General features: G+C 40.0%; 1 protein-coding gene across 5 annotated transcripts in view; it reads left to right on the top strand.

The window, feature by feature from the left end:
- The window catches only part of XRN2 (5'-3' exoribonuclease 2), a 93,769-nt gene that overhangs the window by 3,031 nt on the left and 63,077 nt on the right, over positions 1–27,661 (top strand). For 3 of the 5 annotated variants that reach the window (XM_011967600.1, XM_011967598.1, XM_011967597.1), the window contains exons 2-4: positions 23,862–23,989; positions 24,073–24,184; positions 26,143–26,254. In XM_011967600.1, coding sequence (XP_011822990.1) covers positions 23,949–23,989; positions 24,073–24,184; positions 26,143–26,254 — 265 coding nt within the window. In that variant the 5' untranslated portion in view covers positions 23,862–23,948. The remainder of the gene's footprint in view (positions 1–23,861; positions 23,990–24,072; positions 24,185–26,142; positions 26,255–27,661) is intronic. The other 2 variants (XM_011967596.1, XM_011967601.1) reach the window with 2 other exon arrangements.

The following is a 27,661-nucleotide window of genomic DNA, read 5'->3' as shown; positions in this document are numbered from 1 at the left end:
TAGGCTGGAGTACAGTGGTGTGATAGTGGCTCACTGCAACCTCCGGCCTCCTGGGTTCAAGCCATTCTCATGCCTCAGCCTCCGGAGCAGCTAGAGCTAGGACTACAGGTGTGCGCCACCACGCCCAGCTAATTTTTTTTTTTTTTTTAGTAGAGACAGGGTTTTGCCATGTTGTTCATGCTGGTCTTGAACTCCTGACCTCAGGTGATCCGCCTGCCTCAGCCTCCCACATTGCTGAGATTACAGGCATGAGCCAACACACCTGGCTTTTTTTTTTTTTTTGTATTTTTAGTAGAGACGGGGTTTCGCCATGTTGTTCATGCTGGTCTTGAACTCCTGACCTCAGGTGATCCGCCTGCCTCAGCCTCCCACATTGCTGAGATTACAGGCATGAGCCAACACACCTGGCTTTTTTTTTTTTTTTGTATTTTTAGTAGAGACGGGGTTTCGCCATGTTGTTCATGCTGGTCTTGAACTCCTGACCTCAGGTGATCCGCCTGCCTCAGCCTCCCACATTGCTGAGATTACAGGCATGAGCCAACACACCTGGCTTTTTTTTTTTTTTTGTATTTTTAGTAGAGACGGGGTTTCGCCATGTTGTTCATGCTGGTCTTGAACTCCTGACCTCAGGTGATCCGCCTGCCTCAGCCTCCCACATTGCTGAGATTACAGGCATGAGCCAACACACCTGGCTTTTTTTTTTTTTTTGTATTTTTAGTAGAGACGGGGTTTCGCCATGTTGTTCATGCTGGTCTTGAACTCCTGACCTCAGGTGATCCGCCTGCCTCAGCCTCCCACATTGCTGAGATTACAGGCATGAGCCAACACACCTGGCTTTTTTTTTTTTTTTGTATTTTTAGTAGAGACGGGGTTTCGCCATGTTGTTCATGCTGGTCTTGAACTCCTGACCTCAGGTGATCCGCCTGCCTCAGCCTCCCACATTGCTGAGATTACAGGCATGAGCCAACACACCTGGCTTTTTTTTTTTTTTTGTATTTTTAGTAGAGACGGGGTTTCGCCATGTTGTTCATGCTGGTCTTGAACTCCTGACCTCAGGTGATCCGCCTGCCTCAGCCTCCCACATTGCTGAGATTACAGGCATGAGCCAACACACCTGGCTTTTTTTTTTTTTTTGTATTTTTAGTAGAGACGGGGTTTCGCCATGTTGTTCATGCTGGTCTTGAACTCCTGACCTCAGGTGATCCGCCTGCCTCAGCCTCCCACATTGCTGAGATTACAGGCATGAGCCAACACACCTGGCTTTTTTTTTTTTTTTGTATTTTTAGTAGAGACGGGGTTTCGCCATGTTGTTCATGCTGGTCTTGAACTCCTGACCTCAGGTGATCCGCCTGCCTCAGCCTCCCACATTGCTGAGATTACAGGCATGAGCCAACACACCTGGCTTTTTTTTTTTTTTTGTATTTTTAGTAGAGACGGGGTTTCGCCATGTTGTTCATGCTGGTCTTGAACTCCTGACCTCAGGTGATCCGCCTGCCTCAGCCTCCCACATTGCTGAGATTACAGGCATGAGCCAACACACCTGGCTTTTTTTTTTTTTTTGTATTTTTAGTAGAGACGGGGTTTCGCCATGTTGTTCATGCTGGTCTTGAACTCCTGACCTCAGGTGATCCGCCTGCCTCAGCCTCCCACATTGCTGAGATTACAGGCATGAGCCAACACACCTGGCTTTTTTTTTTTTTTTGTATTTTTAGTAGAGACGGGGTTTCGCCATGTTGTTCATGCTGGTCTTGAACTCCTGACCTCAGGTGATCCGCCTGCCTCAGCCTCCCACATTGCTGAGATTACAGGCATGAGCCAACACACCTGGCTTTTTTTTTTTTTTTGTATTTTTAGTAGAGACGGGGTTTCGCCATGTTGTTCATGCTGGTCTTGAACTCCTGACCTCAGGTGATCCGCCTGCCTCAGCCTCCCACATTGCTGAGATTACAGGCATGAGCCAACACACCTGGCTTTTTTTTTTTTTTTGTATTTTTAGTAGAGACGGGGTTTCGCCATGTTGTTCATGCTGGTCTTGAACTCCTGACCTCAGGTGATCCGCCTGCCTCAGCCTCCCACATTGCTGAGATTACAGGCATGAGCCAACACACCTGGCTTTTTTTTTTTTTTTGTATTTTTAGTAGAGACGGGGTTTCGCCATGTTGTTCATGCTGGTCTTGAACTCCTGACCTCAGGTGATCCGCCTGCCTCAGCCTCCCACATTGCTGAGATTACAGGCATGAGCCAACACACCTGGCTTTTTTTTTTTTTTTGTATTTTTAGTAGAGACGGGGTTTCGCCATGTTGTTCATGCTGGTCTTGAACTCCTGACCTCAGGTGATCCGCCTGCCTCAGCCTCCCACATTGCTGAGATTACAGGCATGAGCCAACACACCTGGCTTTTTTTTTTTTTTTGTATTTTTAGTAGAGACGGGGTTTCGCCATGTTGTTCATGCTGGTCTTGAACTCCTGACCTCAGGTGATCCGCCTGCCTCAGCCTCCCACATTGCTGAGATTACAGGCATGAGCCAACACACCTGGCTTTTTTTTTTTTTTTGTATTTTTAGTAGAGACGGGGTTTCGCCATGTTGTTCATGCTGGTCTTGAACTCCTGACCTCAGGTGATCCGCCTGCCTCAGCCTCCCACATTGCTGAGATTACAGGCATGAGCCAACACACCTGGCTTTTTTTTTTTTTTTGTATTTTTAGTAGAGACGGGGTTTCGCCATGTTGTTCATGCTGGTCTTGAACTCCTGACCTCAGGTGATCCGCCTGCCTCAGCCTCCCACATTGCTGAGATTACAGGCATGAGCCAACACACCTGGCTTTTTTTTTTTTTTTGTATTTTTAGTAGAGACGGGGTTTCGCCATGTTGTTCATGCTGGTCTTGAACTCCTGACCTCAGGTGATCCGCCTGCCTCAGCCTCCCACATTGCTGAGATTACAGGCATGAGCCAACACACCTGGCTTTTTTTTTTTTTTTGTATTTTTAGTAGAGACGGGGTTTCGCCATGTTGTTCATGCTGGTCTTGAACTCCTGACCTCAGGTGATCCGCCTGCCTCAGCCTCCCACATTGCTGAGATTACAGGCATGAGCCAACACACCTGGCTTTTTTTTTTTTTTTGTATTTTTAGTAGAGACGGGGTTTCGCCATGTTGTTCATGCTGGTCTTGAACTCCTGACCTCAGGTGATCCGCCTGCCTCAGCCTCCCACATTGCTGAGATTACAGGCATGAGCCAACACACCTGGCTTTTTTTTTTTTTTTGTATTTTTAGTAGAGACGGGGTTTCGCCATGTTGTTCATGCTGGTCTTGAACTCCTGACCTCAGGTGATCCGCCTGCCTCAGCCTCCCACATTGCTGAGATTACAGGCATGAGCCAACACACCTGGCTTTTTTTTTTTTTTTGTATTTTTAGTAGAGACGGGGTTTCGCCATGTTGTTCATGCTGGTCTTGAACTCCTGACCTCAGGTGATCCGCCTGCCTCAGCCTCCCACATTGCTGAGATTACAGGCATGAGCCAACACACCTGGCTTTTTTTTTTTTTTTGTATTTTTAGTAGAGACGGGGTTTCGCCATGTTGTTCATGCTGGTCTTGAACTCCTGACCTCAGGTGATCCGCCTGCCTCAGCCTCCCACATTGCTGAGATTACAGGCATGAGCCAACACACCTGGCTTTTTTTTTTTTTTTGTATTTTTAGTAGAGACGGGGTTTCGCCATGTTGTTCATGCTGGTCTTGAACTCCTGACCTCAGGTGATCCGCCTGCCTCAGCCTCCCACATTGCTGAGATTACAGGCATGAGCCAACACACCTGGCTTTTTTTTTTTTTTTGTATTTTTAGTAGAGACGGGGTTTCGCCATGTTGTTCATGCTGGTCTTGAACTCCTGACCTCAGGTGATCCGCCTGCCTCAGCCTCCCACATTGCTGAGATTACAGGCATGAGCCAACACACCTGGCTTTTTTTTTTTTTTTGTATTTTTAGTAGAGACGGGGTTTCGCCATGTTGTTCATGCTGGTCTTGAACTCCTGACCTCAGGTGATCCGCCTGCCTCAGCCTCCCACATTGCTGAGATTACAGGCATGAGCCAACACACCTGGCTTTTTTTTTTTTTTTGTATTTTTAGTAGAGACGGGGTTTGCCATGTTGGCTATGCTGTTCTCTGTCGTGACGTCACATGATCCGCCTGCCTGGGCCCCCCTTGTGCTGGGATTACAGGCGTGAGCTATAGCACCTGGCCCGTCTTTCTTCCTTTAAATCTTTTCTTAGTTTTTATTCTTAATTCTTAAGAAATGCTGTGTGAGATGTGAGATTTCCGAGTCATTGTAGGCCCCAAAATAGCTCCATTCTACCCTTATACACGTGAGTGATCATTAGCTAGGCATGGATTTCGAGGTTTTTTTTTTTTTTTTTTTTTTGAGACAGCGTCTAGCTCTGTCACCCAGGCTGGAGTGCAGTGGTGTGATCCTGGCTCACTGCAACCTCCACCTCCCGGGTTCAAGCCGTTCTCCTGCCTCAGCCTCCCAAGTAGCTGGGACTACAGGTGCGCCACAATGCCTAGCTAATTTTTGTATTTTTAGTAGAGACGGGGTTTCACCGTGTTGGGCAGGCTGATCTTGAACTCCTGACCTCAGGTGATCCACCAGCCTCTGCCTCCCAAAGTGCTGGGATTACAGGCATGAGCCATCGCACCTGGCCAGGAATTCGAGTTTTAGTATTAGGTTCCCTGAAAACTTTGAAAGAAATTGTTCTTTTGTACTCTCTCATCTAGTGGTGTTGATGACAAGTTCGGTGTTAATGTGATATATTTATTTAACCAGCAGTTATATAGCATTTACTGTTGTCTTAAGAACTTTATTAACTTGTTTGATCCTTACAACCACATGACTCCTACTGTTGTAATTATTTTTATTACGTACAAATAATAGAAGCATGATATTTAGAGACAACCAATATTGTTATTATGTTATGGTGGCTCACACCTGTAATCCCAGCACTTTGGGAGGCTGAGGTGGTTGACCATCCTGGCTAACATGGTGAAACCCGTCTCTACTAAAAATACAAAAATTAGCTGCTTGTGGTGGCGTGCCAGTAGTCCCAGCTACTTGGGAGGCTGAGGTAGGAGAATCCCTTGAACCCGGGAGGCGGAGGTTGCAGTGAGCTGAGATCGGGCCACCGCACTCCAGCCTGGTGATATAGCGAAATTCCGTCTCAGAAAAATAATGATTATTTTTGTTTATTATTATTACAGATGAGAAAATGGAAACACAGCAGGGTAGAGTATCATAGATACCAAGGTCCCTCAGCTGATAAATGTCAGAGCTAGTGTGGAAACCAGAAGGACTTCATTTCTGTGCTCGTATGCTTTCATTCTTTTGTGATCAGTTTTCCTTTCTAGATTTTAAAAAGATCTTTTTCTTGATAGTGTAAACTTTCATTATTAGGTACCTAGGTATAGATGTTATTTTAAATTCAGATTCATTTTGATCAGTACGTGGCTCACTCTTTGAGTCTGGAGTCTTATGTTCTTCAAACAACATTTTAGGGAATGCTGTTTGATGATTTCTTGACGTTTTTCTCTTCCCTTTCCAGACTCAGGATACTGGTTCTCCTAGACTTATGTATTCTTATTTTTATTTTCTCTCTCATTCTCTGGCTTTCCTTGAAACCTCCGCCAGCCTTTGGCCTTTTTGCAGCTTTGTTGAGGTATACTTGACATAGAATCAACTGCAGGTAATTAAAGTGTACAATTTTTTTTTTTTTTTTAACTTTCTTTAAAGATGAGGTCTTGCTCTGTTACCAGGCTGGAATGTAGTGTGCAGTCACGGCTCACTGCAGCCTCAAACTCCTGGGCTTAAAGTGTATAATTTAATACAGTGCATACATCTGTGAAACCAGCACAACCAAGGCAGTGAACGTGACCTCCAAAACATTCCTTCTGCCCTTTTGTAGTTCCTTTCTACCATCCCTCCCTGCCACCTGTCTTGTCAACCACTGACTGATTTGCTTTCTGACCCTGTCAATAAGTTTTCATTTTCTATAATTTTTTATAAATGAGATTATATAGTGTATACTCATTTTTTGCCTCAGTTACTTTCATTCATCTTATTTATTTTGAAATTCATCCATTATTGTATGTGTAAGTAGTTTCTTTTTTTTTTTTTTCCCCTTGTTTTTTGAGACGGAGTCTTGCTCTGTTGTCCAGGCAGGACTGCAGTGATGCAATCTGGGCTCACTGCAACCTCCACCTTCCGGGTTCAAGCAATTCTCCTGCCTCAGCCTTCCGAGCATCTGGGATCACAGGCGCATGCCACCACACCTGGCTAATTTTTGTGTTTTTAGTTGGGACGGAGTTTCACCATGTTGGCCAGGCTGGTCTTGAACTCCTAACCTCAAGTGGTCTGCCTGCCTCATCTTTTAATTTTTGGATAGTATTCTTTGTGTAGATACACCACATTTTATTTATTTATTCAGATGATTGATGAACATTGGGATTGTTTCCAGTTTTTGGCTTTCAGAAAAAGAAACCTATGAACATCTGTGTACAAGTCTTTGTAGGGACATACACTTTCATTTATTTGGGGGAAAAAAGATTAGGAGTGAAATGGTTGGATTGTATAGCAGGTGTGTGGTTACTTAAATAGAAAAACCTGCCAGACTTTTTGTTTTTCATACTGGTTGTGCCATTTTACGTTGGCAGCAGCAGCATATCAGGGTTCCAGTTGCTCAACTTCTTCACCAACACTTGATATGGTTAGCCCTTTTAGTTTATTGTGGTTTTAAGTTGCATTTCCCTCAGATGCTTGTTTGCTTTCTGTATATTATCACGGGCGAGGTGAGGCATCTGTTCAGATCTTTTGCCCATTTTTACCTTCGGTTGTCTTACTTAAATGTAGAGTTTGTTACATATTCTAGATGGAAATCTTTAGTTTGATATATCTTTTGCAAATGTTTTCTTTTAATCTGTGGCTTGTCTTTTTACTTCTTAACAATGTCTTGGGAGCAAACATTTAAAAATTATAGTGAAGTCTGATTAATTTTTTCCCTTTATATTTCTGCTTTTTGTATTTAAGAAATCCTTTGTCAAAGCCAAAGTCTCTTGTGTTTTCTTAGAGAAGTTTTATAGTTTTAGTTCATTCTGTGGTTTCCATTTTTTGGTCTAATTATGTGGTGAATTATCGGTCTTTAAATCCTAAAGCCACCTTGCATTCCTTGGATTAAACCCCACTTGATCATGTTGTATTATTTTTATATACTGTTGAAATCAGTTTGCTAAAGTTGTCTTGAGAATTTTTATGTCTCTGTTCACAAAAGATATTTGTAGCACTCTTAATGTCTAGTTTAGATGTCAGAATAATGTTGACCTCAAATTGAGTTCCTTCAGTTTTTTGGAAGAGTTTGTATAGAGTTAGTGTTGTTTCTTCCTAAAATATTTGATAGAATTTACCAGTGAAGCCATCTGGACTTGGGGTTTTGTGGGAAGGCTTTAAGCTGCAAATTAAGTTTCTTTAGTAGATCTAGAACTATTGAGGTTACCTATTTATTTATTTTTGGATGAGCTTTTTTAGTTTGTATCTTTCACAGGTTTTGCCCATTTCATCTAAGTCAAGCTTGTCCAACCTCTGGCCTGCGAGCTGCATGTGGCCCAGGATGCTTTGAATCCTACCCAGCACAAATTCGTAAACTTTCTTAAAACATCATGAGATTTATGCACAGACTTTTTCTTTTTTTTTCAGCTCATCAGCTATCGTTAGTATTAGCGGCCCAAGACAGTTCTTCTTCCAAAGTGGCCCAGGGAAGCCAAAAGATTGGACACCCCCTGATCTAAGTAGTTGAATTGGCTGACATAAAGTTGTTCATAGTATTTTCTTACTATCCTTTTTTTTGTTAAAAATGTTTTCACTCCTTCTGTTTTTACTTCTCTTTTGTTTTTTTTCCTATTAACTTATTATTACCCTTTTAATATTGTTAGAATCTGTAGTGATGTTCTCTCTCTCATTCCTGATACTTGTAATTCTGCTTTCTTTGTTTTGCCCCATTATCAGTCTGGCTATACTGTTCTCAGATAACTAGCTTTTGGTTTCATTGTTTTTCTTTATCTTTTTCTGTTTTCTATTTCTTTGATTCTGCTCTTATATTTATTTCCTTGGTATGCTCACTTTGGGTTTAACTTGTTTTTTTCTCCTCCTTGTTTATTAAGGTAGAAGCTGAGGTCATTGTTTTGAGACATTTCTTCTTTGATACAGATCTTTCTTTTTTTTTTTTTTTGAAGTTTTTCTCTTTTGCCCAGGCTGGAGTGCAGTGGCCGGATCTCAGCTCACTGCAAGCTCTGCCTCCCGGGTTCACGCCATTCTCCTGCCTCAGCCTGCCGAGTAGCTGGGACTACAGGCGCCCGCCACCTCGCCCGGCTAGTTTTTTGTGTTTTTAGTAGAGACGGGGTTTCACCGTGTTAGCCAGGATGATCTCGATCTCCTGACCTCGTGATCCTCCCGTCTCGGCCTCCCAAAGTGCTGAGATTACAGGCTTGAGCCACCGTGCCCGGCCTTGATACAGATCTTGAGTGCCATAAGTTGCCTTCTAGATATTGTTTAAACAGTGTGCCACAAATATTGACATGTTGTATTTTCATTTTCATCCACTTAGAAATATAGTCTAGAACTCCCTTTGGCCCATTGGTTATTTAAGAGTGTTACTTAATTTTCACACACGGGAGATTTTCCAGGTATTTTTTCCTGTTAGTGATTTTTAATTTAATTCACTTATCAGAGATCATACTTAATTTGAGTTCTGTTAAAGTTTATCAGACTGGTTCAGAATATGGTCTCTATGAATGGTTTATGTGCATTTGAAAAGGATACATTTTTTGCTGCTGTGAAATTTTGACTATAACCTTTGGATTTTCCTGTTTGTCCTTTCAGTTCTGTTGGTTTTTGCTCCGTGTATTTTGAAGCTCTTTTATTAGGTACATAAATGCTTAACATTGTTCTAGTTTTTTGATGAATAATATGCTTATCATGAAATGACCTTCACTATTTTTGGTTAATATTTGCTCAGAAATCTATTTTATTCGTCATTGATACAGCCAGTTATTCTGACTAGTGTTAGCATGGTGTATTTTTTTCTATCCTTTTATTTTAGTCTGTTTGCATCTTTATGTTTATAGTGGACATTTTTGTAGGTAACATAACAGTTGGGTCTGACTTTTTAACACAGTTTGAGAATCTCTGCCCCCTCTTTTTATTGGGGTAAAACATACATAACATAAAATTATCCTTTTGACTGTTTTTAAGTGTACAATTCAATGGAACCAAGTATGTTCACGTTGTTGTGCAACTGTCACCAATGTCTATTTCCAGAACAATTTTATCATCCCAAACAGAAACTCTACCCGTTAAACAGTAACTCCTTGTCCCCCTCCCCACTTTCTGTCTTTATAAATTTGCCTATTCTAGCTACCTTATGTAAATGAAATCATAATATTTTTCCTTTTGTGTCTGGCTTATATCTCTTAGCATAGTGTTTTCAAGGTTTGTCCATGTTGCATGTCTCAGAATTTTATTCCTTTTTAAAGCTGAATGATACTCCCATTGTATGTGGGAGTATATGGGAGTATATGTCACACTCTGGACACTTTTGACTGGTTCTACCTTTAGGCTATTATGAATAACACTGCTGTGCACATTGGTGTACAAGTATCTTTTTTAGTCCCTGCTTTCAGTTCTTTTGAGTGTGTACCTATGAGTGGAATCATTGGATCATGTAATTCTGTGTTTAGCATTTTGAGGAACCACCAAATTGTTTTTCTAGTCTGCTTTGTAATTGGGCCATTTAGAACATTTATATTTAAAATGATTATTGATGGCCAGGCACGTTGGCTTACGCCTGCAATCCCAGCACTTTGAGAAGCCGAGGAAGATGGATCATTTGAGGCTAGGAGTTTGAGAGCAGCCTGGACAACATAGTGAAACCCTGTCTCTAAAAAAGTGACAAAAAAAAAATTAGCCGAACGTAGTGGTACGACACCTGTAAACCCAGCTACTCAGGAGGCCGAGGCACAAGAATCACTTGAACCCGGGAGACTGAGGTTGTAGTGAGCTGAGATCATGCCACTGTACTCCAGCCTGGGCGACAGAGCGAGACTCCGCCTCCTGGGTTCACACCATTCTCCTGGGACTACAGGTGCCCGCCACCACACCCAGCTAATTTTTTTTTTTTTTTTTTTTTAGGTAGAGACGGGGTTTCACCACGTTAGCCAGGATAGTCTCGATCTCCTGACTTCCTGGGATTACAGGTGTGAGCCACCGCGCCCGGCCTTAGGTTGTGTTTTTATGATTTCATTTTATTCTCTTTGCTCACTTACTAAGTACTCTTTACTGATTCAATCATCAGCTTCTTCACTTCATGTACTTTAACTGCTTGGCTCATACAGTCTTCCATTTATCAGCTTTCTGACCATCGGAAAATGACTTAAATGCCTAAACTCTGGAGAGCTGGAGCTTCTTGTTAAAACCAAACCCCAAGATAAATTTTTTCTTTTTTTTGAAGATGGAGTCTTGCTCTGTCGCCCAGGCTGGAGTGCAGTGGGGCGATCTCTGCTCACTGCAACCTCCACCTCCTGGATTCAAGCTATTCTCCTTCCTCAGCCTCCCAAGTAGCTGGGACTACCAATGTGCGCCATGACGCCTGGCTAATTTTTGTGTTTTTAGTAGAGGTTTCACCATGTTGGCTAAGCTGATCTTGAACTCCTGACCTCAGGCGATCTGTCTGCCTCAGCCTCCCAAAGTGCTGGGATTACAGGCATGAGCCACCATGCCTGGGCCCTAGATAAATCAAATAACACAGTTTAATTGAGCAGTGAACAGTTTGCCAATTGAGTGGCCCTCAGAACCAGAAGAGGTTTGGGGAGCTCTCGAAAACGGAAGTGAGATATAGAGACAGTTTGATCTTTGGCTTATTTGAATATGGCCAGGTAAGTTGGCAACCTGTGATTGACTGAAGCTCAACTGCTGTGATTGGCCGAGACTCTGCTTTCTGTTACAAAAGCGTGCTCCTAAGTTAGGCTTTTCCTTAATGGACTTTGTATAAGTAATATTGCAGTTCTTCAAGTGAAGAATCAGGAAGGAGCCATTCTCAGGCCAAATTTGGTGTAAGTTATCACACTACGCTACACTGCTGCTCCCTGCAGTTTTCCCCTCTGGTGATCTCTGTGCAAGGGCTGAAACCAGTAGGCTGTGTGTCCTCATTTGTTATCAGCTGGGAATGTGTGTGTTGGGTGACTCAATTTTTCACTGCCCTGTGCATGTCCACAAATGACTGCGAAAGTACCATGATTATTAATTTTGGGGTTTAAAATAAATTTCAGTGAGTAGACATATTTGCAAATACAGGATTCATGAATAGTGAAAGTTGGCTATGTGTGTATCACAGAGGGTGGTTGTGTGGATTAGATGTATTAATACCAGTTATACATTCCTAGTACAGAAGCATTTGCTAAATGGCAACTATTTGGGAAATCTGATTTTAGAATTTTATTTGGTGAATTAATTTTTAGTACTTTATGTGTCCAAGTAAAGGCAGAGATGTCTTTGAGTCTAACTCTTGGTGATGCTGCGTTGTAGTGTACAGTGTAGCCTTACTGTTTTCATGTAATGAAATCCAGGTTTCCTCCACTGTCTCTTTTCTCTCTTCCATTTCATTGAGTACTACTTTTGTGATAGGCTGATACCACTCTGAGGGAAGGGAGAAAAATAATAAGGCGGACATTTATCCTTATCCTACATTCTATTTTCTCCAATATGATTATTTTTTTGGAGCTGGTTACCACATTCTTTAAACAGCTTTGTTGAGATATGATTTGTATACAATAAAATTCACCCATTTAAAGTGTACAGCTCAATGATTTTTAATATTTTCACAAATGTGTGCATCCATCGCCACAGTCAATTTTAGAACATTTTAATCACCTTGAAAAGAAACTTGTACTCTTTAGCTATTGTCCCTCTATCTGCTGTCACCTCTTCTCCCAACCTTAAGCAACCACTAATCTACTTCGTGTCTGTATAGATTTTTCCTAGTCCGGACTTTCACGTGAGAGGAATCTATAGAATATGGTCATTTCTGGCTGGCTTCTTTCACTTAACATTACGTTTTCAAAGTTCACCCTTGTTGTAGCACGTTTCAGTACTTTATTATTTGCTTATGGCCAAATACTGTGCCGTTGTATGGATATACCACATTTTGTTCATCCATTTATCTGTTGATAAACATTTGAACAGTTTCTATCTTTTGGCTATTATGAATAATGCTGTTTTAAATATTCATGTTACGTTTCTATGTGGATATGTTTTCATTTTTCTTGGGTGTATACCTAGGGGTAGAGTTGCAGGATTACATGGTTTAATCATTTGAAGAACTGCCAGCCGCTTTCCCAGGTTCTCGCTCTGTTGCCCAGGCTGGAGTACAATGGCATGATCATAGCTCTCTGCAGCCTTGAACTCCTGGGCTCAAGCGATTCTCCTGCCTCAGTCTCCCAAATATCTTGGACTAGAGGCATGTGTCACTATGCTTGGCTAACTTTTTTTTTTAAAGAGATGGAATTTCCCTGTGTTGACTGGTCTTGAACTCCTAGCCTCAAGTGATTGCACTATTTTATATTCCCACCAGTAATGTATGAGGGTTCCAGTTTTTCCACCTTTTTGATGTGAAGCATGTTTACTGTGTGCTGCTTACCAATTTGTCTGAGTCTTGGAGAGAAGGACATCCATGTACAGTGTTACATGAAGAGGGTTTATTATTTACAAATAGACAGTAAAGGACAACAGAAGCCTAGGATTCATTCTGAATGGGTCCCCCATGGCTCAGGAAATGTGCCCAGGGCAGATAGAGTCTTGACTGCAGGGGCCACACTTGGCATGGTGGCAGAGGAACCCCGAAAGGCAGCCCACTCTGGGTTATACACCTCAGGGTTCATGTGACACACTGAGCTAATGCTTTGAAAAACGTCCTGCTTCCAGGGGTGAAAGGTACAGAGCCCACCTTGTCCCAGGTAGTGGTGCCATCACTCAAGATGTTACATTCCTGGGAGGGACAGGAGCAAGGCTGGACATTTTTAGGCAGTTCTTCCCTATTTCAGGATATTGCATTCCCATCACATTCTACAGTCACTTTTGAGAACTATGAGCAAGAAAAGGAACTGGATTGGTCCAAGGCCAGCCAAAGAACCATCCCACACTTGCCAACACTTGTTACCTGACTTGGCTTTAGCCGTTCTAGTGGGTGTGTGACGTGGTATTTCCTGTGGTTTTGATTTGCATTTTCCTGATGACTAGTGGTGTTGAGCATCTTTTCATGTGCTTACTGGCCATCTGTGTATCTTTTGGAGAAATGTCTATTTAGGTTCTTTGTCTCCTCTTCCCCCTTTTTCTTTGAGACAGGGTCTCACTCTTGTTACCCAGGCTGGAGGATAGTGGCACAATCTCAGCTCACTGCAACCTCCATCTCCTAGGGTCAAGTTCATCCTCCCACCTCAGCCTCCTGAGTAGCTGGGACTACAGACAGGCACTACCATACCCGACTAACTTTTTGTATTTTGGGTTGAGGCAGAGTTTTGCCACATTGCCCAGGCTGGTCTCGAACTCCTGAGCTCAGATGATCCACCTGCGTCAGCCTCCCAAAGTGTTGGGATTACAGGCGTGAGCCACCATACCTGGCCTCTTTGCCCTTTTAAAATTGGGTTGGCCTGTTATTGAATTGTAAGAGTTTTAAAGAATATATTCCGAATATAAGCCCCTTATGAGAGAAATGATTTGCAAATATTTTCCCACATTCTGTGGATTGTCTGTCCACTTTCTTGATGGTGTCCTTTGAAGAATAAAAGTTTAAAATTTTGTCCGGGCGTGGTGACTCAGGCTTGTAATCCCAGCACTTTGGGAGGCTGAGGCGGGCCGATCACTTGAGGACAGGAGTTTGAGACCAGCCTGGCCAACATGGTGAAACCGCGTCTCTACTGAAAATACAGAAAATTAGCCGGGCGTGGTGGCGGGCGCCCATAATTCCAGTTACTCGGGAGGCTGAGGCAGGAGAATGGCTTGAACCCAGGAGGCAGAGGTTGCAGTGAGCCAAGATCGTGCCTTTGCACTCCAACCTGGGCAACAAGAGTACAACTCAGTCTCAAAAAACAAAAAAAAGTTTAAAATTTTGATGATGAAGTGCAGTTCATCTGCTTTTTTCTTTTTATTGTTTGTGCTTTTGGTGGCATATCTAAGAATTCCACTGCCAAATTCAAGGTCACAAAGATTTACACCTGTTTTTTGGAAGAGTTTTATAGTTTTAGCTCTTAAATGTAGGTTCATGATCCATTTTGAGTTGTTTGAGTTCAGTTGAGTTAAGGTGTGAAGTAATAGTCCAGCTTCACTTTCTTGCATTGGCTCTCCAGTTGTCCTATGCCATTTGTTGAAGACTGTTCTTTTCTCTGTTAAATGATCTTGACACCATGTAAAAATCAGCTAATAATAGCTATGTGCATTTATTTCTGGACTCAATTCCATTCCGTTGATCTAAATGTTTATCCTTGTCCCAGGACCACACTGTCTTGATTACTGTTGCTTTGTAGTAAGCTTTGAAATCAGGAAATAGAGTATGATTCCTACTTTATTCTTTTCCAGGATTATTTTGGCTATTATGGCTGCCTTGCAATTTTATATGAAATTTTATAAGCAGCTTGTCAGGTTCTACAAATAAATCAGCTGGGATTCTGGTATAGATCACATTGAATTTGTCAATCAGTTTGAGGAGTATTGTCATCTTAATGTTGAGTCTTCTGTTCCATAAATATGGGATGTTTTCTGTTTATTTAGAACTATTTTGATTTCTGTCAACAATGTTTTGTAGTTTTCAAAATATAAATTTTGCATTTCTTTGTTAGATTTAGCCCTAGTTTTTTGATACTATTGCGAGAATGTTTTAATTTTATTTTTGGAATACTCATTGCAGGTGTATAGAAATGTAATTTATTTTTATATATTGATTTTGTATCCTATAACCTTGCTGAAGTCATATATCCTAATAATTTTCTAGTAGATTCCTTAGGATTTTCTATATTGAAAATCATGTCATGTGCAAATACAGTTTAATTTCTTTTTTTCTAATACCAATACGTTTTCTTTTTCCTGCCTAATTGCCCTGGCTGGAACCTCCAGAATAGAAGTGGCAAGAGCAGGCATCTTTGTCTTGTTCCTGATTTTAGAGGGAAAGCATTTAGGCTTTGACCGCCAAGTGTGATGTTAACTGTTGGATTTTTTGTTTTGTTTTGTTTTGCAGATGCCCTTTATGTTGAGAATTTCCATTCTATTTCTAGTTGAGTATTTTTTTAATCATGAAAGTGTTAGATTTTTCTAATGCTTTTTCTGTATAAAGATGATCATGTGGTTTTGCTTTGCAATCTGTTCATATGATGTGTTTCATTGATTGGTTTTTGGATGTTCAACCAACTTTGCATTTCTAGGATAAATCCTACTTGGTCGTGGTGTATAATAGTTTAATATATTGCTGACTTCTGTTTGCTAGTCCAGTCGTCTTGCAGTATCTGTGAGGGATTGGTTCCAGGACCTCCTGTGGATGCCAAAATCAATAGAGGCTCAAATTTCTGATATATAATGGTTTAGTATTTGCATATAATCTATGCACATCTTCTCGTATATTCTAAATAATCCCTAGGTTACTTAAATACCTGGTACAATGTAAATGCTGTAGTTGTTACACTGTATCGTTTAGGGAATAGTGACAAGAAAAGGTCTGCACATGTTTAGTACCAACACAACTGTCCATTTTTTTTCCTGAATATTTTCGATCCGTGATTGGCCTATTCCACAGAGTAGAATCAACAGATGTGGAGGGCTGACTGTATTCTGTTGAGGATTTTTGCATCCATGCTCATAAGAGACGCTGGTCTGCAGTTTTTTCTTTTATGTTTTTGTGTGGTCTTGGTATTGGTCATATTGGCCCAATAAAATGTGTTCAGAATTGTTGGGAAAAATTCATGAAGAATTTGTACTAATTCTTCTTTTGAATGTCTGATGTAATTCAGCCGTGAAGCCATTTAGGCTTGGACTTTTCTTTGTGAATAATTTGTGGATTACTGATTTAATCTCTTTAACTTGTTACGGGTTTATTCGGATTATCTCTTTCTTGAATCATTTTTGGTAGTTTGTGTCTTTCTAGTAATTTGTCCATTTCATCTAAGTTATCTAATTTGCTGGTGTATGACTATTTATAGTGTTTCTTTATCATCCTTTTTTTGTTTTTATAAGGTTAACTGTAATGTCTGCTCTCGTCTCTGATTCTAGTAATTTGAATCTTCCTTCCTTTTTCCTTAATCAAACTAGCAGAAGGTTTGTCATTTTTGGTTGATCTTTTTAAAAAACTAGCTTTGTTGGTTTCGCTTTTTCTCTGTTTTTAAATTTTCTTTTCATTAATTTCTGCTCTAATCTTTTATTCTTTCTGCTTGCTTTAGGTTTAGTTTACTCTCTTTTGGTATCTTAGGTGGAAAGTTAGGTAATTGATTTGAGATTTTTTTTTAATTAACTTTTTCAGAGCCAAATACTTCTGAAGAGATATTTCTTAATCTAAGCATTTACAACTATAAATTTCCATCTGAACATTGCTTTATATGTATTCCATAACATTTTGTATATTGTGTCTTCATTTGTATTGATCCCAAAGTATTTTCTGATTTCCTGTTTGATTTCTTCCTAGACCCCTTGGTTATTTGACAGTGTTGTTTAATTTCCACATATTTGTGAATTTGCTAATTTTTTTTCTCTTAGTGATTTCTCATTTCATTGGGGTCAGAGGATATACTTTGTATTATTTCTATGCTTTTAATTTTTTCGAGAGCATATTTCATGTACACCTGAGAATGTATATTCTGTTGTTAGGTGTAATGTGCTATAAACATCTGTTAGGTCTCTGTTGATAGTGTTGTTAAAGTTATCTGTTTTTATGTTGATCTTCTGTTTTGTTCTATTATTGAAAGTGGAGTATTGAAGTCTCCAGCTATCATTGTTGAATTGCCGTATGTTTTGTTTTGTATATTTTGGTGCTGTTATTAGGTGCACCTGTATTTTTAATTGTTACATCTTTTTCTTGATGGATTTACTTTTTATCATTATAAAATGACCTTCTACCTCCAGTAACATTTTTTTATTTGTTTTAGTCTATTTTATCCGATATCAGTATAGCCACTCCAGTTTTCTTGTAGTTGCTGTCTGCATGATTATCTTTTCTCATCCATTTACTTTTACTCTTTTGGGTGTTTGAATCTCAAGTATATCTCCTGTATATAACACATAGTTGGATCATGTTTTAAAATCCGCTTTGACAAGCTACCTTTTTGTTGGATTGTTTGATCCATTCACATTTTAATGTAATTATTGATAGAGCTACGTTTTACTTTTTGTTTTTTGTATGTCTCATGTCATTTTTCTCTCTTTCTCCTTCGTGCTTTCTTTTGTAATGAGAGGCTATTTTCTAATATAGCATTCTAATTTTTTTCTTTTCTTATTCAGCGGCCAGTTACTAGAAGGATTCTAATTTCATTAGTAATTTTTTTCCACTATATATATTTTTCAAAGTCATTGTTCTAGAGATTACCCTGTGTATCTTATCAGAATCAGATTCAGATTTATACTAGCTTAATTTCAGTAATATATGCTAAAATTTATTGAACTTTACTGCTATATAGTTCAATTCCCATCCCCCCTTTGTATATTATTGTTATATATATTACATATATTGACATAACCCAACAATACTTTTTTTTAAGTGTTACTTTACCATCTGCAGCCATTTCCTTAGCCCACTGCAACTTTGTTTCCATCCACCCCTTTTGTGCTATTAGGGCAAATATGTTACACGTATATTACATTCTACCTTATAAGCTTAACATTATACTTTATAATATTTACACATTTGCTTTTTAATTCAGTTAATAAAGGAGGGGAAAATATACTTGTGCTTATTGTTTGCATGGACTTGCATTACCATCAGGAGTCACTTGCCTTAGTAACTTTAGTAAACTTTTTGTAACTTTATAGCTGGAATAACTTGGTTTAGTAGTTTTTGAAAGTGTGGTCTGTTAGCAACAATTTGGTCAGCTTTTTATTCATCTGAGTCTTCATGTCACCCCAGTTTTGAACCATAGCTTTCCTGGACTGAGAATTCTTGGTTGACAGGGTTCTTTTGTTGTTGTTTGTTTGTTTCCACTTCTTAACTGCTTTTTATGTTATCCCACTACCTATTGGCCTTCTTTGTTTGTTTGTTTGTTATTTATTTATTTTGAGATGGAGTCTCACTCTGTCACCCAGACTGGAGTGCAGTGGCACGATCTTGGCTCACTGCAACCTCCATCTCCTGGGTTCAAGTGATTCTCCTCCCTCTGCCTCCCTAGTAGCTGGGGCTACAGGCGTGCACCACCACACTCGGCTAATTTTTTATATTTTTAGTAGAGATGGGGTTTCACCATGTTGGCCAGGCTGAACTCGAACTCTTAAATTGTAGATCTTTCCGGGGATTAGTTTCTGAGGTCAGTGTTTGGTATTTGTGCCAAACCCAGGAGGGCTCCTCCCAGCCATCTTAATGCCTAGTTTTCTTCTGCAAACTAGCCTGTAGTCCAGGCCTGTATCTTCATTAGATCCATTAGTCTCCTCCCAATTGCTTTTCATCATAACTTGCACTGTTTTGGTTTGTTTGTTTGTATTTGAGACAGGATCTCACTCTGTTGCCCAGCCTGGAGTGCAGTGGTGTGATCTTGGCCCACTGCATCTTCGACTTCCTGGGCTCAGGTGATTCTCCCACCTCAGCCTCCTGAGTAGCTGGGATTACAGGTGTGCCACCACACCTGGCTAATTTTTTGTAGAGATGAGGTTTCACCATATTGCCTAGGCTGGTCTCAAACTCCTGGGCTCAAGTGCTCTGTCTTGGTTTCCCGAAGTGCTCTGATTATAGTTGTGAGCAACTGTGCCTGGCTTTGTGTGTGTGTGTGTGTGTGTGTGTAGGGTCTCACTTTGTCACCTAGGCTATGGTTCTGTAGTGGCACAATCAGCTCACTGTATCTGCCAACTCCTGGGCTCATGCAGCCCTCTGCCTTAATCTCCTGGTTAGCTGGGACTACAGGTACATGCCACTGCCCCTGCCTGATTCTTGGTGGGGCTCTGGGAGTCTCTGTGTTCCCCAGGCTGGCCTTAAACTCCTGGTTGCAAGTGATTCCCCCACTTTAGCCTCCCAAAATGCTGATGACCAACCTGAGCCACTCGGCCTCACTCTACTTTCACTGTTTTTGAGAACAGCTGTTTTTTTGGTTTTTTTTTTTCAAACTTTACTGTGCACTTTTGCAAATGAATTTCGTTCTAAAATTTTTACAGGTTTTCTTGAGTTGCTTGCTGTTTGCCCTCAGGATCATTTCCAAAGGCTTTGAATGTTTTTGTTTTAAAAGTAATATTTACCAGTTTCACTGGGGAGCAGGTCATTGAAGCGCTTCATACTGTCATGTTGGAATAAAATCTTCTGATAAGACTTTATGTAGGGAATGATGATCAATGTCACACACCTTGCCTACTTTGTATCCTGTGTAGTACTTAATATAGACCTCGGCCCACATCACTTTGAATCTAGTGAAATTACAATTAATTAGTCTAACATACTGGTTAAGGTACCATCTCTTAGTCATGGTTTTAAATCCTAGTTCCTGAACCTGGCAGTAGTGTGACTTTGGAAAAGCCACTTAACCTCTCTAAGCATTTGTGTTCTTAATTGTAAGTGGAATACTCCAGACCTCACAAGGTTGTTGTGAGTATAGAATGGAGTAATCCATGAGTAAAAGCCCTTGTAACAGTGCTTATCACATGTTAAGTGCTCCATAAATGCTAGTAGTAATTATTAGTCCTCATTCACTAATAGCATATAAAAATGAAGATCTAACACACGTACAACTTGAAAAAATACTAATCACGCACAAGTGTCAAAATGTCTTATTATAGGTTGAATTTTTAAGCCAAAATACTGTAATTTAAACTTTTCATTGGCTCTTTGGCCATTTCTCTCTAAAATATCACCCATGTTTTGAATTTCTTTTCATAGTTCAAGCTTCTTTAAGGGAAATCTAAAACTGAGTTGTATGGTTGGGCATGTGACTTCCCTCAGTGGGATACTCCTATGGCCCTGGAATCTCAGACATGATTCGTGGTTTTTCTAATGTTGCTTTTTAAATCCTTTGTAGGTTTAAACAAAAATAATGCATCTACTGAGCTATTGGTGGTGGTTTATCTTCATAAGGTTGACTGGGACTGTAGGTTGGCATGAAATTCATTTTAGGACTTCAAAACCTGTGTAATGTATTTTATACAAACATCATTATTTGTATATTTACTTCTTTAAATACCTTCTTTATCTTGATTTCTTGGCATTTTCATGCACAATAGAATGATATCCCAACTGCCTATTTGGAATAAATATATCCCCTGCTTTATTATCTATGAAGTCGTGAAGGAGCAGGCTTCCTACTAGGCAGAGCTATCTTGACTGCCAGCCTTCTGGTATGGGTGCTCTCTGTTCCTTCCTGGAAATTGCTGCTCAGCCAGGGCACTGCACTGCCTTTCTAACCTAAGCCTTCATGTTCTCTGGGAGCTCCTTTCTCAAGTTGCCTGGCTCACATGGGACCTGGGTGGGTGAAGGGAGAGGAGAGGGCAGGAGTTGACCCACCTGGCTGTTCCTGTGACTGGCGCTGATGACTCATCCAGAAGCTGTTCCTTGAGTCTCCTCTCTGGGCCTGGAGCCCTCTTGTGTTAGTCCACCTTTGGCAGCATATCTCTTCTCACATATTGGAGGTACTGCGCTCCATCTTCAGTTAGGGCTATTGGTTCCCCATATTTTAGGTATCCCTCATCATTTCTCAGTCACAGAAATTCTGGTTTTCTGCCGTAGTTATACGGTAGATTTGTTTGTTTGGTCTTTCATGTGTTCTCGGGGTAGAAAGGGAAGACTGCAGTGTGTGCTCAGTCTGTCATCTGGGGAATCCAAAAAAATAATTAAAAGTCATTACTTGAAATACATTGGTTTTAGGGTTCAGAGTGGCTCTCCTTTTAGCTGCCCTTTGATTAAGGATCTCTCTTTAACTGAACAGGAAATGTGTTGGTATAGCATTGGACAAGGTTCTTGAGGAGTCAGTTCTTTGTTGAGCATCAAAGTCTTCTCTTGATGAAAGGAATTCTAAAGTTACATAGTAAATGTGTTGGACATATCTACAGTACTCTTGAGGGGAAAACATATTCAGTTTTCTTATTGGGAATACTCGGAGCTCTTTTCTCAAAATTAGGACACACCTACTGCATACTTTATTTTTTTCCTAGGTAGTAGAAGTAGAAATTCTCATGTAGCTCCACTCCATATGAAGAGCTGTGCCTTTTCTTGTGCTAGGCACTAGGGCAGGGATTAGCCAGCTAGTGACATCCTGTTTTTGTGAGTCAGGTTTTATTGGAATACAGCCATGCCCATTCATGTTGTGTTGTTTATGGCTGCTTTCACTCTTCAAAGGCAGATATTCGTTGTTGCAGTTGAGATCGTATGGCCAGCAGGTCTGAAATATTTACCGATTGCTCTCTTGGGGGACACAAAGAATGAGTTTTGATTTTCCTGAGTGTGGTGGGCCCTTGGACAGGATGAAGGTAGATGTGGACTTTGCAGTATAGAGGATAGAGAGCCTCTTGCCATCATAGAGTTTGTTTTAATTTTGGGGTCATCAAATTATCTTTTTCTACAGACTCCACCCCCGCCCCAAAAATTGACCTGCTTTTTTCTTTACCACTTATTCCACTCACTGTTCCTGATCAAGCCTTTTTTTCTTGATTCACAGCATGTGTGTACAGAAGATTGTCTAATGGCTTCTTCTCTGTTCTGCCTTAAATCCCTTTTGTTATTCTTTCCTTTCAGTTCTAAATGCAACTTGAAGCCCAGTTCCATTCCTGTGATGCCTTCTCAGAGATAGTCAATATCCTGAAGTTGGTGTTTATCATTCCTTTGCTTTTCAACATGCTTTTATTGCATATGTATTCGTCCCTGAGCAATATTGAATGCTGTTTTAATTCATAACTTTCTGTAAATGGTATACTGTATATGTTCTTTCTTTTTTTTTTTTTTTTTTGGTCTTGCAGTATATTTGTGACCATCTAGCTCTAGCTTTTCCAATCTCACTTGCATCTCACAGGTATATGGATGTTATATGAGTGGTGTGATCATAGCTCACGGCAGCCTTGAACTCCTGGCCTCAAGCAGTCCTCCCACCTCAGCCTCCGAAGTAGCTGAGACAACAGGCACATACCACCATACCTGATTTTAAATTTCTATTTCTTTTTCTAACAGCTTTATTGAAATATAATTTGTATATCATGAAATTGACCTGCTGAAAGTATATGATTTAGTGGTTTTTAGTATATTTACAGAGCTGTGCAGTTATCACTATTATCTGATTTTAGAGGGTCTTCATTCTCAAAAGTAGTTATCAGTTGCTACCCATCTCCCTCCCCTGTCTCCACCCTCACATGAAGCAACCATTAATCTACTTTTTATATTTGCAAACATGTCTGTTTTAGACTTTTCATATAAATGGGATTGTATAGTACTTGGTACTTTATGACTGGCTTCTTTCATTTAACATAATGTTTTTGAGCTTCATCCATGATGTAGTATGTACATGATGGGCTTTTAAATTGCTTATAGTTTTTGCTGTTACAAGTGATGCTTTATATGTGTTTGAGGAACTGTTATTTTAAGTGACTTTTATTGTTAATAGTAAAAATGAGATCTCATAGTCTTAATCTTTCGCTGAGGCTCTGGGAGAGAAAAACAAAGGTAATAACATTTACAAAAACATAATTGAGTATCTCTGGCAGTGAGTAAGCCCTTGCCTTTCGAAGAACTCTGTAGCTGGGGTAGATTGACTAATTGTAAAACAGTGCAAGTGCCACAAGTGAATAAGCAAAATTATGAGGAAATGCAGAAGGAACAATTAATTTCTTGGGAGATACGTACAAGATGTTATAAAGTAAGTGACATTTGATTTGAGTCTAGACCCTGGAAATTAGTAATATTTCAGGAAGTGGGTGTTGGCAAGGGAGGAAGAAGGCATTCTGAAAGAAGCATCATGTGACCACATTGAGAGATTAAAAGGCATTTTCTAGGAACTTACAAGAGAGTGAGTGGGCCTCAACAACAGTATGGCAGGATAGGAGACTAGGAAGGGTCCAGGCTCATTGGTAAATGCCTGCTGTGAGAATCATTGGAAAAACTAGGTAAGATTAAGACGTACACTTTTATGTTTTAGAAAGAGAACTCTGACAATCAGTGAGCTGGAGACCACAGAGTCTAGAGGTTGGGCAGACTAGATGAAGGTTGTGCTCTTTTAGGTTAGAGATGTTAACTTCTTGTTGTTCATGGTGGTGGGAATGAAAGGAGATGAAGTAGGTAAGCATTTTTTACGTTACTTTGACAGGACTTACTGATGTGAGTGGTGAGGAAAATGAATTTTAAGATGACTCCCATGATCTCTTACTTGAACAACCTAAATGATTTGGGAATTTTCTATACATCTCCTACATTGTCAAAAATAACTGTGTTAGAAGCCATCCACTTCCTACAGATAAAATACCTGCTTCAGTTTGCTTTAAGGAATAAAATAACTTCTTATAATTTAAAGGTTACTTGAAGTGTTTTATTTCCAGTTCAGAAATGAAGCACAAGTTCATACTGAGCCTAGGATCTGTCATTTTTAGACTTGAACAATCAAACTACTATTAATTATCACTTCCTCATAGCCAAAAGAATGCAATGGTGTAAAGATTCCAGTTGATGCCAGTAAACCTAATCCAAATGATGTGGAGTTTGATAATCTGTATTTGGATATGAATGGAATCATCCATCCCTGTACTCATCCTGAAGACAAGTACGTAACCCGTTTTTGTCACTGATATAGCAAATCACAGAGGAAACACTATATTATATTACATTGTTTGGTTGTCATTATAGACCAGCACCAAAAAATGAAGATGAAATGATGGTTGCAATTTTTGAGTACATTGACAGACTTTTCAGTATTGTAAGACCAAGACGACTTCTCTACATGGCAATAGATGGAGTGGTAAGTGCTAAAATAATTAACTTAGAAGCCTCCATTTTGGTTTTTGCTGTGTTACCAGTGTCTAGAACGAAAGTCAGCTAAATAATGAAAAATGTTGACAGTGATGAACTTGAGAAAGAAAGCCTCATCCTTCAGTCATTCGTTCAGATTTTTTTTGTGTGTGTTTTGTGCTTATTTTGTGCTCAGTACTGTGAAATACTGGGGATGTTGGTGACTGCCCTTGCTTTTGAACTTTTGGCTTACCGTCAAAGGGAAGGAGGCATAGATAAATGAGTGAGCTTAGTTATTTATAGCCATTATAAGCACAATACATGCAGGGTGTTGAGGGAAGAGGAAGTCAGTGCTGCTAAGGAAGTTAGGATATAGAGAAGAGGTGACTTTTGTTCCACTTCTTTAACAATGAAGAATAATTGGGAGATTGGTGGGTAATGGTGGGAGGTGGATGGGACAGGATTTGGGGAGGGAGGACCTTCCAGATTTCTCAAATGTGGCAGGTAAACACAGTTTCCATGCCTTTGACCACACTGACATGTTTTGGCAACTACCGGTGGTTTGAATTGAGACGGGAAGTATAGCAAAAGCTTGAGAAAGCCTTACCATCTGGAGTTTGGATTGTATCCTCTAGGCAATGAGTAGTCATGAAAACGATTTGAGAGGAGTAAGTTACTGACCTATGATAATAATACCAAGCAGCTCATTTTATAAATGACCAGCAAACTGTATCAGGGTGTAAGGTAAGATATAACTCTAAATTTGTTTAGCTATGTGCAAGTAGATTCTTTCTTTTAATTTTAGTGCATCCTAGCGGCTAATGGAATGATTTTGGAAATCCAGAGAACTTTGAATCCAAGAAGATTAACTTTTCTGTGAGATTCGTCTTACTCAGTGAAAAATCTTAGCTACCTGATAACTTGCTAAGTTGCAGTTAGAATTGAGTAAAGAGCAAAAAGAAAAGGAATATGTCTTGTTTAGAGCACATTTCAGTTTATATTCAGCAAATTTTTTTTGAATAAATCTTTAGCTTTACTCCAGTGTGTTCTTTCTGCTGCATCAAGTATAAAGTATGTACACGTTTGTATGCATATGTGTGTGTACATGTTTATACACACTTTTTTTTGTTAATATATAAATGTAGATAAAGAACTTTGTACTTGAAAGGGCTACATTAGATGGTCTTGTTCTACAGAAAAGGAAATTGTTTAAAGAGAATATTAAATAACTTATATTTAGATGTAAACAGGATGTTTCACAGTTTCTTCCCACCCCAGAACTCAGTTCAGTAACTTCCAAAATCTTACAATCTGGTTCACTTTATTTGGGCTTTTCCAGTGAAATTGCATTTGGTTAGAGTGATTTAAAAGTACTTTTGGTTAAAACATTATTTCTTTTCTGACTGCTATGCTGTATTGAAAAGACAGACTAATAATTATAAACCTTATTGTGGGAACTAGAAGTGCACCGAGATTCTGCAGATAAAGAAATAGTTTTCTGTTGCTTTTTTATGAGACATTGTGAATCCCATCTGGAGACCATTCTTCCTTTTAGGTGTGGACATAGAGAAGGTCTTCCTGATCTTAGTTCAGTAGTAACTACTCATCAAATGCTGGCTGGGTCTTTTGAGTAAAGTGAGCTTTCTTTCTTGGGTGTCTTGAATCAAGCACCCTAACTCAGGGGAACTGGTGTTAGACTGGGAGGACTTGCACTATAAGTGCTCTGGCTTCATAGGATGTTTGTCCATTTGACATGGCACTCATTCACCTGATTGAGCTCAGCTTTTAGGTTCTTGGTCCAAATTTAAGTTCTCAGGATCTGGTATCTGCCATGAAAGGATTATTCGACACACTACTTACCTTTCTTCCATTTTAGTATACTACTTTTAAAAGAACACCTGATTCAAAATAATGTACAGATTTATTTGTGAATATTTTGATTAGTATTATGGAATATGAAATTTTCAGGCACCACGTGCCAAAATGAACCAGCAGCGTTCAAGGAGGTTCAGAGCATCAAAAGAAGGAATGGAAGCAGCAGTCGAGAAGCAGCGAGTCAGGGAAGAAATATTGGCAAAAGGTAAAGAATATGTATCTTGAAGTTGGATTTTTTATAAGATGTATGCAGAATGAGGGGATGGTGGCAACTTTTTCTTACAAATAGGCAAGCTTTTAATTTAATAAGGATCCCAGAATATCCAGTGTTCACTGTTGAGGAAAAGTAGTTCATGAAATCCTACCAATAGGCTTAATAGGCTTGTTTATTTTCAAACTCTCCTGTAAAAGGGAGCCTTGGGAATAGGGAATTCTGGTGGAGAGTGCAGATTGTCAACCCCTCTCAGGGCCAGTGCAACTCTTTAACAAACTTTTATGTCCCTGTAAAATAGAAATACAGTAAGTACTTTTTACTACTTTTCTCTGTGGCAGCTGTCAGAAAGCTATAGTTCTGTAAACATTTTCTTCAAATCAGCTTTGGTTTGCTTGCTTTTTGAAACTCAGGTCTATCTGAGGAAGCCAGAGGTGATTCGATCCACATTTACAGGTTGTTGCCAAGTCATTTGCATACTTTCAATATAAGTTGATGGAGCAGGCACAGCACTTATGGTTCCTTCAAGTTTGGAGGGGTGGGGTGGGATGTCTTCATTTTTGCAGTTCCCCAAAGCCTTAAAATTCCTGGTGGTGGTTGGGCGCGGTGGCTCACGCCTGTAATCCCAGCACTTTGGGAGACCAAGGCGGGTGGATCACGAGGTCAGGAGATCGAGACCATCCTGGCTAACATGGTGAAACCCCGTCTCTACTAAAAAAAGCACAAAAATTAGCCGGGCATGGTGGCACATGCCTGTAGTCCCAGCTACTTGGGAGGCTGAGGCAGAAGAATTGCTTGAACCTAGGAGGCAGAGGTTGCGGTGAGCCGAGATCGCACCACTGCACTCCAGCCTGGGTGACAGAACGAGACCCCATCTCAAAAAAAAAAAAAAAAAAAAATTCCTGGTGGCTACATGGGTAGGAACTGACTAAGCCTCAGAGAAAAGGAGGATCAAGGAGTGTTGATGCCAGTTGGGACGGTTCTCTCCTACCATACCTGTGTGTGAGGTAGGGTATGGTTGTAGCAGAGTAGCTTGTTTGGTGTTCTGCTACTTACAGGGTTATAATAGAACAGAAAAGCCACAATGTCTTGGCTCCAGATAATTGCGCTCTACAGTTGAAAAAGGATGCCGTAGTATAGTCATCTCAGGCCTCTAATTACAATACATTTTATATTACTTTAATTTTGCTGGAAGTGTACAAGTATATAGTTCCTTTAGCTGCAACTTGTAATTAAGACTCTAAAACCAGTTTGTATTTATAACAGTGTTTCTGATTTTAAGAATGTCTTTTTTTTGAAGATGTGATGAAATATATTTGTTTCTTGAGAAGCAGCTAATAGTGATATAGAGGAAAAAATTGGATTTTTATATTCCTCTGTCTGATAATTGTATTTCTTATC

Source organism: Mandrillus leucophaeus, unplaced genomic scaffold, assembly GCF_000951045.1.
Source record: "Mandrillus leucophaeus isolate KB7577 unplaced genomic scaffold, Mleu.le_1.0 Scaffold803, whole genome shotgun sequence".
NCBI lineage: Eukaryota > Metazoa > Chordata > Mammalia > Primates > Cercopithecidae > Mandrillus > Mandrillus leucophaeus.
The sequence above is the reverse complement of the archived record's forward strand: the minus strand, read 5'-3'. Positions and strand labels throughout refer to the sequence as shown.